Genomic DNA, 13,413 nt, shown 5'->3' on the forward strand with positions numbered 1-13,413 from the left:
TCCAGTGTCTGCTCTATGGAGATTATGTATCGATTATATAAAAATGCACTTGTTGAAAAGCTGTATAAACAAGGTTACACTTGTTTCAATATCGATCATATAGAATCCACTTGTTGAAAAGCTGTATAAACAAGGTCACACTTGTTCCAATTCCTGTCAGGATTAGGTAAAGCTCACGTTGTAACCTTGGACTTTTTCAAACATGGCTCTTTTCTGAGTTGGACAAACCACAATCACTAGGTGCAGCTGGAAACATGTTGCTAATTCAAATGAACACGAAGGATCAACAAGAAGAAATGACCTATATTTGCCTAATTGTTGTTACACAGTAACAGATCCTACATTAATTTAGTTTAGCATGAATTCACATCCCACACCTAAACCGACAAATAACAGAACATAAAAAAGAGGTTTAAAGAAAGTATTCTTGCAGTTTCCTAGGTAATAGGGGGGAGAATTACAAATAATTTCAATGGTCTGGGGTGAATTGATAGCATGAGAAAATTGTTAATCAGGCATGCAATGCAGTTCAAGGAAAGACGGGGGAGATCAGTTTATTGCGTGGTGCCATATTTTCAAAAATGATTGTCATGTTCACATGAAAGAAAGGAAACCAGGGAGAAAGATTGCATCAAGAAGTGCTAGATCTTCTATAAAACACCATGATTGCACTTAAAATTCTCAAAATGACTTGGTATGGGAACAAAAAATGTTCAAATCTCTTCTTTTCTTGGCTGATTCAACATAGTCTTACAGCTATTCGCATTTGGAATCCGTACCTAAAAGTAATGTTCTTGTTCCATTCCCTGAACATCACACAGTTGCATTTGGCAATTGACATGTCCACATCATGGCTCCTTAGCAACTTTATGACTATAATAAGGTAGTGGTAGAACTTGAAACCATTTTTTTTTTTCAGCGTGGTTGAAAAATCTTGAGACATCTAATTAAGGTTATTTCCATTGAGGAAAAGGATACCAAGCCAACTAGGTATACAATTGACAGAAAATGCCAGAAGACTAAGCAACAAAGTAAAAGTGCAGAATATCTCTAATGCTAGAGCCCTCTAGCTCTAATGGCCCGAGATGCCATAGCCCGCAAGTTAGCTCTTGCTATTGCAAAAGAGTTTCTATATTCATCATCAGGTCCCCTAAATGCCCCCATAAACTCTTCTCTTTGCAATCTCAAAGCCAATGCAGCATCCTGATCCTGGCTTGGCAACTCATTTCTCCTCCTCGACAACCTAGAAGGCTGGACACTCTGTCTTCTGGTAATCTGATAACCCCTTCTGCTGCTGGGGCTGTGATTTCCTGACTCGGGACTGCTTAACGCTTGAACAGCTCTGTTCCGAGCATTAGTATGATTCGGTCTTGTTGGACTCTGACGCTGAGCTTGGCGACTATTTAAAGCACCGGCTGCCTTTCTGGCTTCAACTTCTTGTGGAAATAGCATCTGAATTGTGTTCCAAAGAACTGTATTCACCGTGCAGGACCTTCCATTGCTGCAACATGATTTAGAATCGTCAGCAAAATCAATCTTAAAGTTGCTGAAGCCCCCATCCAAGGACTGTATATCCAAGATAAATTTCATTACTCATCAAGATTATATTACCTGATTAGCTGCCTGCATTTTGGGCATTTCTTTCCACATTTATCAGCCGCGGATCTCAAACACTTTTTGCAAAAACTACGCCAAAAAAAAAATTACTCGCAATCGATTGACAGTTCTAAATAAAAGCTTGGCCAAAATAGTTACTAATCAATTCAGGATCATACCTATGCCCACAAGGAGTTGTGCTGGGCTCAAAACAAACCTCCAAACAAACCTGCCGAATCAAAATGAAACCTTTCATTTTTCCCACAATACAACAGGAAATACTCTTAATCAAAGAATCTTATGAAAGAAGCTACGGACAGGGAGTTATCAAATAACAGGAGTTTTGTAGCTCTTACTGCACAAGAAAGCTCTTCACGAAGTCGATCGATGCATGGAATAGCTGAACTGGAAGAGGAATTAATGGAACTCTGTGCATCGGATTGACTTCCACTTCTTTTATTCTCTTTATCTCGAACAGTTGTTGATTCTGTCATCTCTTTCTTGGTCTCTACTCACAAATTTATTTTAAAAAAAAAAGGTCTAAAAAGTCAAAATACCCAAGAAATCAAATATATCTAAAAGAAAGATTTAAGAGAATCAAAGAAAAAAAAAAAGAAGAAATCCCTGATCTGAGTATATACCTGATTCTGTTGGAGTCTCGTCATCCTCAAGATCAAGAGCAACCACTGGCAGACAAGAAGGACTCCTCCTTTGCCCTCTGCGTTTTCTGGAAATACCTCAATTTTCTTACTCAATGGTATGAAAATGAATCGAACCAATACATGAATCCCATAAAAAAACGTGTTTTACCTTCTTGAATTCGTAGGGGGAGTCTTGAGACTTTGCAAAGTGGGGCGTTTCTTTTGCTTGAAATGCCTATCTGGGGTGTCTTCAACTACAATACTGGCCATCATAAGAGCCTCCTCGTCCCAGCCAGCCATTGCTGCCACGGATCTGAACCTGGGGCTGAACAAGGTCTCTTTTCCATCTCCTCCATTTTGGGCAACTCCTTTTGATTTTTGAGGAGGGTTCCTTGAGTTTTGATGCGGGCTCTTGATTACAACTACTTCTTCATTCACCATGTTTACGTTCAACTACTAAAGTGGTGTTTTAGGATTTGATAGATGCGAGAGAGAGTATTGCAATGGGTTGCAGAGAGAAAAGGAGGAGACTGGAGCAACGGCTTCACATAACGGTCAGATTTTCAAATTTGGGCTCTATCGACTTGGATTTGGGGCTAAATGGTAACGGCCATCGCTGGATTTGGACGGGACCGTACCCCAAAAAAAAAAGTTGAAAGAAAAAAATGGTTAATGGCATCAAACCCCCTTAACGTTTGGGGTGATTTGTGTTTTGCCCAAAACGTGTTATTTTCTTAGCACATTGCCCCCTTGGTTCAGTGAAGATCATGCTTTGATTGTAAAATAAGCCTAAATTGCCAAAATTGGCCTCATTTTCAAATTTCAACCATAAGGGAGTGTGTTTGGATTGTAAATCATTTGAGATAATTTTATGCAAAAAGTACTGTAGCACTTTTTTGATATGATGTATGTGAGATAAAAAGGTGATTGAAAAATGTGTTGATGATGCAAACAAATCAGTGTGTGTAAATAAAGTACAAATAAAGTGTAATAACTTACTATCCAAATTAATTTGTAGTTTACTTCCATGAACTATAAACTGAATTGCACTTTTTCCACCTGAAGAAGTTTGTAGGATTTTACCCATCCATCTAATTTATTTTCTGATTTACATTTTTTCTCTCATTTTTTCCTTTAATTCTTTTGTGCCGTTTCCTCTTGTCACTTGAAAGCTATTATATCTTTATTAAGAATTGACTAATTAGAACCCCTAAGTTTTGTATGTATATCTAAGTAATTATTTGTAAATTGTATATATGCTTTGTGGTACAAGCAACACACTTAACATGGGAGTTTGTGATTGCTTATTAATGGTGAAAACCAGCAAACTACAAAACCAACCTTCAACAAAATAATAGATTGCGGCAGAGAACATAAAGAAAAAAAAACGACATACTATAATAAAATATATGTTGTTTATGTTACAATGCACATCAAATTCAAAAATAAATTATTTAGACAAATGTGTAAAACTTCATATTTGTGGCAAATGAATTAGTAACAGAAATGCATTTCCTAATAATGGTAAAAAAAAAATGAAGGAAATACTAAAAGAGAGAAAAAAAAAAGTAAAAAAAGTAAAAAATGAATGAGAAAAATATCTAGGATCGTTTTATCCTTTGACATGAATAGGTGGTGAATTGAGTATGAAAATCTTAAGAGGGCAAATTGCAACTAGAGTCAAGATTCATGGGGATAAAAATTACAATTACAAACTTAGGGTAACTATGTCTTTCTATCATACCATTACATTTGATTTAGGAACGGTGGGCAAAATATTTTAAAAATAATATTAGGGGGCAAATTGCAAATCATCCAAAATGCTAAGAGGTTGAATGGCATAACTTTAGGAATGAAAAAACAGCACTTCAGCATGGGCCTTAAAGATTTTGTTTCCAGGTATGTATAAAGCTTGGGCTTTATTAAGTGTTTGGTCTATGTGTCAAATCAGTTCCCAATGTTTCGCCTTAAATAAATCTAGTCCCCCAAAATTTGTGATTTTAGGCAAATTTAGGCAACAAATGGAAATAAAACAATGACTAACAGTCAACATCAAATTATAGTTAGTCAACAACTTTGGCTTTATATTTTCGATCCCCAATGTTTTGATTTTGAATCATTATATTTTCTTAACTTTTAAATAGTGATATTAAGAGGTTTTAGCAAAAATTGAGATGCAAATTAGAATGAAATAGTATTAAATAGGTAATAATTATTCTAATTAAACTTCTTTTAATTATTTTTATTTTTATTTTACTCATTTATGCTGATTATATATCATATGTTTCTTTTATTTTGCATAGTTAGCCTTATATAATTAATTTATAATGAGTTTTATTATTTTTATTTCTAATGATAATTAAAAACTTAATTAAACATCCCTTTAAAATATAAGGAATATATACTTCTATAAATTAAGTTGATTTTTTTTGGCATTTTAATAGGTATCAATTGAATTTGAAATGAAGTTGGCATTTCATACACACTATATGAACTACTAAATGATTATCAAGATACATGGATATTAAAATAAATACTTTAAAACTATAATATTGGGACATTAATTTTCAATTAGTAGAAAAGACAATAAAAACTAAATGATAGTTTTTGTAATAATTTCCAAAATTACTTCACATTGATACTTACCTTTACTAGTTTTTTTAAGTACAATGGATTTGAAGTCTATGTAGACAACACATGCATCAATTTTTGTAGTAGTAGCTACAATAAACTTAGATTTTAAAAATTAAAATTTTCTTTTTTTCTAATACTTTATGTTTTAATTATTATTGGTACAATATCATTGATTTATAACTTATTTAACAAAAATATGCTATTTAAGCTAAAATCATATTGTGACAATATAAAGTGTTTTAAGTAATAAGGAGAAAGACTAACTATGCAAAAAAAAATATATATATGATATATTATTAACATGAGTAAATGAAATAAAAATAAAAATAAGAAGAAAAAGAAGTTTAATTAGACTTCTTATTACCCATTTAACACTATTTCATTTAATGTGCATGTCAAATGCTAAAACTCTAAATATCACTATTTAAAAATTAAAAAATATAATGATTCAAAATCAAAATATTAAGGACCAAAAAATGCAAAGTCAAAATTGTTGACTAATGACAATTTGATATTGACCGTTAGTCATTGATCCATTTCCGTTAATTGTCTCGAATATACCTAAAATTATAAACTTTGATGATTAGATTTATTTTGGCAGAACCATTGGATACCAATTTGGCATACAAGCCAAATATTGAGGAACAAAACTGCAAGTCTCTTTTTTTTTATTAAGGTAGTCAAAATATTTTTGGCATAGTACAACGTTAACTACTTTTACACTTGCCCTAAAATAAAATAAAATAAAAAACTACTCTTGGCAAAAAATTCTGACTTTGCAGAATAAATAGATTAAATTACTATTTAATTGATTTCATTTATACGATTTAGTCATACAAATTTTTATTATTAAGAGTTGGACCCAATCTAGATGTTGAATCTATTAATTACATTCTTAATAAATTAAGAGAAACGCTCTTGATTCTAATTGACTTCAATCGATGACACTTTTCGAATTCAATTAAGTAAATAAGAAAAGAGAAACTTTGTATAATGCTTATTTTTGGGATTGCACCTAGGTAATATGCTCAGGCTGCTTACGCACCCTTGACAAGATCAAACCTTACAAAGTTCGAGTAAATAAGAATTCACTTATAATTTGTTCAAGGAATTCAAATGATTTTGCATTTTTTTATTGGTGATTCCATTTTAACTGATTTTAATGCAATTATTAGATGATAGAAAATACAGCAAATTAATCATTTATGCGTGAATAGCACTCTTAGAAAGGATTTTGTAGTTCTTATGGCTAAATTCATTTTAGGCGTGTTTTACGTTTCCAAATTAAGATCATGTTCAATTGGAATAAATCCATACACTGTTCTCTCTCTCTCTCTCTCTCTAATCCATACTGAGTTCTAAACAAACTATAATTTAATTAACTTGTAATGAAATAGGTAGATGACTACTTGTCAAGAAAGCATTGGTCTAGTGATTACAGTTGAGGTTGAGGTCATTAGTGCGGATTTTTATCATATAAATCAAATGGTGCTAGATATTTTCTGGCAATGCGCTAATATAACAGGGATTGAGACGCTAAAAATTAGAATTCTCGATTGAAATCCCCCTTCTTTTTCTTCAATTCTTAAGTTCCACTCCTCCGTTGATAAAAAGAATTTAAAAAAAGCTAGATGGCATACTTTCATGCACTTATATTTCCTTTCGAGGGAAATTTTGATGAAGATCCGCCAATAAGTGTAGTGTTTTGTTTCCCCAATGATCCCTGAAGAACCAACCTTGCACAATTCTTCCGATGTCATTTAGACAATTCCAAGAAATCACAAGAAATTAGATTTATTTCCATTTGAATTCTCTAAGGATAACAAAATTTCAATGGTCGAAAGGTAAAATTTTATATTAGTTCGAATCAACTACTAAGCAGTTGTTTCCAAACCAACTACAAAATTTCATGTAGACATATCACTTGATTTCATTTAATACGTCAATTGGGCTCCATTTAACATGTGAATTAGTAAGTGAGATCTTTATATATTCTTGTGAAACTTTTTTGTTTATCCTAGATCAAGTATTAAACATGCCTAATAGTTACTCCGAACTTACATAAAATTTCTTGGTCCCAAGAGGACTAGATTAATTAGCTAAGACATTAGGAAAAGGAAATGAAAGTGAGGATTATTAACATCCAACAAAACAAATTCGGGCAACATTGAATTTTACCTCAAACTTTGTCTAATTTTCTGCTAGACAAAATTAACTCGAGTGGTTCTCCTTACTACTAGATTCAGGATTTAAATCCTAAGTCTGATAGTTTGGGGTAAGAAAGATGTGGAGAGGATTGGGAGGTAAAAAAAAAAAAAAAAGTCAAGTAGATAAGTCTACCTTTGAATTCTATTTAGCAATCTTCATGCGCTAAATTTTCTTTTAGAAAACTCAAATCCTTTTAAGGTCAGTTCTGATGCAAAAAGTACATGACAAAAGAGAGGAAGCAAAGCTGCAAAAGGGGTAGCACAATAAAATTGAAAGAACTGTGAGACAATACGTCGGGTACCGCAAATTTGCCCTATGCAAACACGAAGTAATTACCTTTTGTGAAGTTTGTGCCTTCTCCTTTGAGTGTCTTGTCAAGTAGATGCTTTTATTTCTCCGCCTTTGCTTTTGTTACTTGTCTTTCACTCTCTCCAACAATCTATCCTCATAATTTTTTCTTGCATGTAAATCTGATACCTCTCCTCTCCTCTCCTCTCCTATTTGTTTATCCCGAACGAACTTTTTTCACCCCTCAAATGACTCTTATGTAGGTGTGGAGCTGATTCAAGCTACTCGACTCGAACTCGATATGTACTCGATCAGGAGCTCGAGCTCGAACTCGCTTCATCGAACTCGAGCTCGATCTCGAGCTGCTCGTTAGAGCTATCGAGTCGAGTTCGAGCTCAGAAATTTGATACTCGAGAGCTCGACGAGCTCTATCGAGTATCACATAAAAAATTAAAAAAAAATTATATATAAAATTACTAATATAGGTAAATAAATTCTGAGAAATTACTGGTGAGTACCCTTATCGAGTCGAACTCGAACTTTTTAAGGACTCGATCGAGCTCGAACTCGAGCTGTGATTCTCCGACTCGATCGAGCTCGAACTCGAGTTCGAGTATAATTATATTATAGCCTAGTCGAGCTCGAGTATAGCGGTAGTCGAGCTCGACTTTGCTCGAATACACCCCTACTCTTATGTATAAGGCTTAAGATGTTGTATCACCGCCAAATCACAGCCAACCATCTCTAGATTTGCACAATCAATTTTCTTATACTAATGGGTTAATAAACTTCATGTGGATAGACAATTTCGTGGTGCTACTCCCTATTTCTTGTTGGGAGAGGTTAAATCACACCCTATACAATTATTATACGCTAAAATTTTTATCTTTTATATGTCTAATGAAAACTTTTACAGTATTTAAACGATAATATCTTTCTTAAAGACAAAAAATCCACACCCTAATCATTATGTTAGTGCTATATAGAAATTCATTTTCTTGTTTATTTAATTCTAGAATTTATAATTCTCTATAGTTGCTTCAATTTTTTCCTCATTCCTTTTATGTCATACTATATTTATTTTGTTGAATTCTTTTTAGATTGATTTTGATAAAATCAAATGGCACATATTAGCATGAAGAAGTCAATATGATTGTATATTTCACCTTGAAAATTGCTTAATTGGATTTTAAATTTATGGAATTAAAATATCTAGATATTTCTATTTACAATTTACATGCTTATTCGAAAGTGAAAAATCTGAATTGCTAAATTAAAATTGAATATTCTTAAGCACTAGTAAAAATGTTTAAAATTGTTGCCTTTTACATGTTAACGCTTGTTCTTCCTTTTTTTTTTTTTTTTTTTTTTTTGCTCTGTAAGGATATTTGTCTTGAAAGTTGAAACTATTATAATTAATAAGCATCAAACAAATTTGAAAGATAAGGGCATTTTTGTCAATAATTACATGAGCGTGAATTTAGAATAGAGGGCAGACTTGGTCCTACCTCCCCTTTGTTGTCATCTCCAGTGTCTCGTCCATTCGTGCAGGTTGTGGGTGCAATCATATAGATCGCTTAGCTAATGCATGATTGATCGTTTGACCATTTCCAAATTAAGCATCATTGTGGCATAACTTACATGAATCAAATAGGCAGTTACGATTACTCTCCCTCTTATCTCTCCCACTCGACGGCCTTCACTTTTTCCTTTGGAAAAAAGAAAGAAAAAGGCCTTTGCTTTCTCTGTTCGTTTTTGTCTTTTTTTTTTTTCGCTTTTTCGGGTTTTAGGATTCAAGGTTCAACAACTACAATTATACTTAAGATCAAGTGCACAGTTTTCATGTGTAGCTTTCTTGTAGAGTACATACATCACTCCAAAAAATCGTAAATGTTTGTTGAGACCTTAAATCTATGTACTAAATATTCGTTTAATTTGTGTTTCTTTGAGTTTTTAAAAATTAATGATAATCCGTCCTTCAAAACACATCAACCATGTTAATGAGCACTTGAAATTAATAATGTTTTCAATTTACCTTAAAAGTCAATTTTGCTATAGCTTGGTACGTGTCAGCATGAATAGCTTGTTTTCAGAGTCTTTCCTGTTATTAAATTCAATATTCGAATTAAGTTTCTGATAATCGGGGTTGAGAGAGTGTCGGAAGGGGTTGGGAGGGAAATTTTTTTGAGAAAATCATGAATAGCTTGTGATGGCTAACAAGCTATTATGCATCTCAACGAATTGAAAGGCAAATACTCTTTTGAAGAGAGAAATTAGTCGGCAGGTTAGTTGGAAAACTTACAAATAAACTTGCATTAGTGAACAATGAACAATTAGAAAAAGTCGGACAAGTTTAAACTCTAAACAGTGAAGGGTGGAAGCAAAGTCAACTGATAACAAATGCATTGGAATTTAGAACACGGTCACCATCAGCGGCCGACTAAGCCCCATTAGATTGATGCTATATGTAATAATAATAATAATATAAAGCCGGTGGCTCAAAAAGCAGCTTGACGGACAAATCATGCCCAGAAACCAGATGATGGCAATATTTGCAAAGTGACTAATTGACAAAATGAACAATGGGCAAACAATATTCCTTTTGCCTTCTTCTCCCAGTTCCCCTTTCTTGTATACGGCTATCCAAACTCCTGCAATTTGTATTCTAACAGTTAAAATGTCACATATGTACAAAAAGAATGAATCCAGTACTCTATACCCCTAACAATTTCTTACAGGAACAAAAATAAAATGGAGGAACAAAAAGCTAGCCAATACGTAGAGTTCTTTCTTTTTCTTGCATCAATATACAGTGAGTTTACTATTAACAAAAAACTTGGTACCTTCTTGGTTTTTTTGTTTTTATTCAGTAACGATAACAATTATATAATCTATTCTATTCTAATTTATAGGAAAGGAAGAGTCTAAAGAGGTTTTTTGTATTAGAAGCTAGTAGGCATACAAATTTGACTAGATCAAATGAATGTTTTGACATCATTTTTAAATTTTTTTCTTTGCAAATATAATTTGAACTCTTACGTACAATTCAAGAAGAGACTTAAATCCCTGCTCAGTGGCCACTGGATTTGGCTCAGTGGTTACCTTCTTGGTTTTATTGATTGGATTCCTCATGCACAGTTCACTGATGGTACAAGTTCCTCCAGCACCACATGCAACTGTTATTGATTTTTCCGGCTCAGCTAATATTCTTTTGCCACGGCAACCTGCCGGTCCTTGGATCAGCAAACGTCTTGATTATACGATCCCGCAAGCCAGTGTCCTTGACCTGACAAAACCTGCTCGTCCAATCTGGTGGTTCAACAGTACTGGTCCCTAAACCAGGTGTTCGATCTTTGGACTGTCCATTTCGCTTTTGTTTCCAATCAGAGACATACGTAGCCACCCTCCTGTCGAATTTCTGCTTGAACACTTCCCACACTTGGTACTTATAGTGGTTGATGACTAGCATGTTCTTGGCCAAATTGGCTGGCCTCAAACCAGCATTCAAGTGAAAATGGTGCACCATATTGATCAATGTATCATTCAGTGCTTCAGGTTTCACTATGCTCTTGTGCCTCTCCGGAGACTTCATTCGACAAGTGTACCCTACGGTTACCCCTTCCATGGGGGCCTTGCGAAGGCCCGATGGGCCAAAGTTGTGACACGCGGCCCGTAGCTCTACAATCTCTTCTGACTTGGACTGGTTCTTGAGAACATCATGGAGTGACAAGCCCGATGGCAAGTGAAAGAATTCGTCAACGTCGATGAATCCAACCCATTCACATGAATCTCTAGCCCGCAAGGCACAATGAGCAAATCCAGCTTCCTGGGACTTGATCCACGGCCACACATGTCGCGAAACATTGTAATTATCATCAATTAATGATCGGATTACGTCCTTAATGTCATCAACACTGTTGTTATCATAAATAAACCAATGTTCCACGCCAATGTGAGCGTGATACATCACCCATTCCCGTAGAAAGCGTGCTTGATTTCTTAGCATAGTGCAAATGCACAATTGGTGCCGTTTCTCGACTTTTGGGCCGGGCTTCAATCGAGTTTCGGGCCTTGCAATTGAATTCAACATCTTCCTCCTATCAACTAGCCTAACCGAAACCTTGATTGAAACATTCCCGTGCCAATTCTTGTGTGACCCATTCAAGATGCTCCTAGGCGTCTTGCAACGCACAATTTCCTGAGCTACTGATACGGCGTCGGATAACAACGTTGACTTGGGTCTCGACAAATCCCAACCGTAGACGCACTTGAATTTGGAAGGGTCATAGACCCGTCCTGACCGTAGATTAAAACCTTTGACAAAAACCACCGTGGTGTTGTCACGGTCGATCATCGCCTCGTAGGCCAATGAGTCCCACCGATATACGGGCCCGATTGGGAAGTTGCCATTGGCCTTGAAGGAAACAGAAACCACCAAGCCACGTGGCACATGTGGGCACCGTACGATCTGCCGATCCAGGTGTTCGTCCTCCACTGATTCTGGGAAGAGCTCAAGCTGATCATGATGATGATGATTATTGGTTGAGTTGGGCGAGGACAAGTATATACATCTGATGTCATCTTTGGCAAATAACGGAGTTGACGGAGGGTACTTTAGGAACACCAGAACCTGGTCAGGAAGAGCTACCGTCGATTGAATTGTGATGGCCGGAGTCGCCGGCGATGACTCGCCGGAAACAGCTTCCATCGGGAAAATATGCAACGTGGACTTGAGCTTTGGACGAAAGTACTCATCTACATAATCACACGATCAATTAATTAATCATAAGTTTTAGTTCAATTATAGAAGTCATTCATCGACACTTCAATTTCACTTCCCACAAGAGAATAGTATTGGATGGCATGGGAATTTTTTTTAATCCAACAGAAAATCAATAATATATCAGAATTCAAACCCAACAAAATCCAAAAAAAGAAACGTATTAGCAAATTCAGCTATTAAACTCTTTCTTGGGGATTTAGCTAAACTAAGCTAAAATTCAGCAGTTAAACTGATTTCTTGAATAGTTTTTTTTACCCTGAATATACTAGTTACCAGTACCTCTTTTCAAGGAGAAGAAGTGGAAGAAAGTGAAGCCGGAAAGAAAAACCAGGACGAGACTGAAGAAGAAGAAGGTATTCCTGGGTAACCAGAGACAAGAATGTTTCTTGCGATCTTTCAAAGAACTCAGGCCGCCCACCAAAGCCGTCCCGGCCACCATCCTGATGAGGAGTACGTGATCACTGATCAGAAACCATCACCGGCATCACCGGAACCCGGCAGATTTAATTTGCTTCCTAGAAGTGTCAGTTTTCTCTTGTTATTCCACAACAGATATTAATGAACCAGAAGAGCAAGTATAAGCAGGGGTGGTTGTAACTTGTGAGCAGCAGAAGATTCGAAATCCCCTGATAATTTTGGAGATAACTTTTGAGTGGGTGGCTCTATTCAGCAGCAGAAGAAAGAGAGTAGTGGTTTGCGTAATTAAGACTTCTTCCCATATAGTACTTGAAAGCTCTAAGGAAAGCTTGTTGAAATAAAGGCTTAGAGAGAATACTGGAACAAATCGATAGATAGAAGTTAGAACATCAACAGCAACAGGGGGAGACTGCAACTTGAACTAATTGAAAAAACAAAAAATATTAAATGTGAGAAGCAGACGGCTTCAACGACACCTATTTTAGTAAATTGCCACATATACATTATCATTGTATGGAAAAATGACTAATTTTGTCCCTAAATTATTTCACTACTGTCCATTAGTTTCTAACTTTTATTTCTAATCAATTTGATACATGAACTTATCAATTCTAATTAAGGATCTCTATGGCGGTGCCACCACCTAAGAATGATCTGGCTCATAATTGATTAACTAAATTGGAGTATTTTGGAAACATCACTCACAGGACTTTAATAAATCAAGTAAATTATATTAAAAAATCACAAGATTAAATTTTAAAAAAATTATTTGGTTATTTTTTACACGATTTACTTATTTTATTACAGTCTTCTAAGCCATGTTCTCATAATACCTTTGTTTAATTA

At 35.0% G+C, this 13,413-nt stretch overlaps 1 protein-coding gene across 1 annotated transcript; it reads right to left on the minus strand.

The window, feature by feature from the left end:
* Window positions 1-930: 930 nt before the first annotated feature.
* Window positions 931-13,155, minus strand: LOC113689080 (glycosyltransferase family 92 protein RCOM_0530710). The gene is made up of 8 exons (XM_027206911.2): window positions 12,430-13,155; window positions 10,567-12,122; window positions 2,407-2,690; window positions 2,238-2,323; window positions 1,953-2,104; window positions 1,776-1,825; window positions 1,612-1,686; window positions 931-1,501 (listed from the first exon to the last, which is right to left on the minus strand). Exons 1-8 carry the CDS (start codon window positions 12,587-12,589, stop codon window positions 1,057-1,059), a joined length of 2,808 nt encoding a protein of 935 aa, XP_027062712.1. The 5' UTR covers window positions 12,590-13,155; the 3' UTR covers window positions 931-1,056.
* Window positions 13,156-13,413: the final 258 nt, after the last annotated feature.

Source organism: Coffea arabica, chromosome 5c (genome assembly GCF_036785885.1).
Source record: "Coffea arabica cultivar ET-39 chromosome 5c, Coffea Arabica ET-39 HiFi, whole genome shotgun sequence".
Classification (NCBI taxonomy): Eukaryota; Viridiplantae; Streptophyta; class Magnoliopsida; order Gentianales; family Rubiaceae; genus Coffea; species Coffea arabica.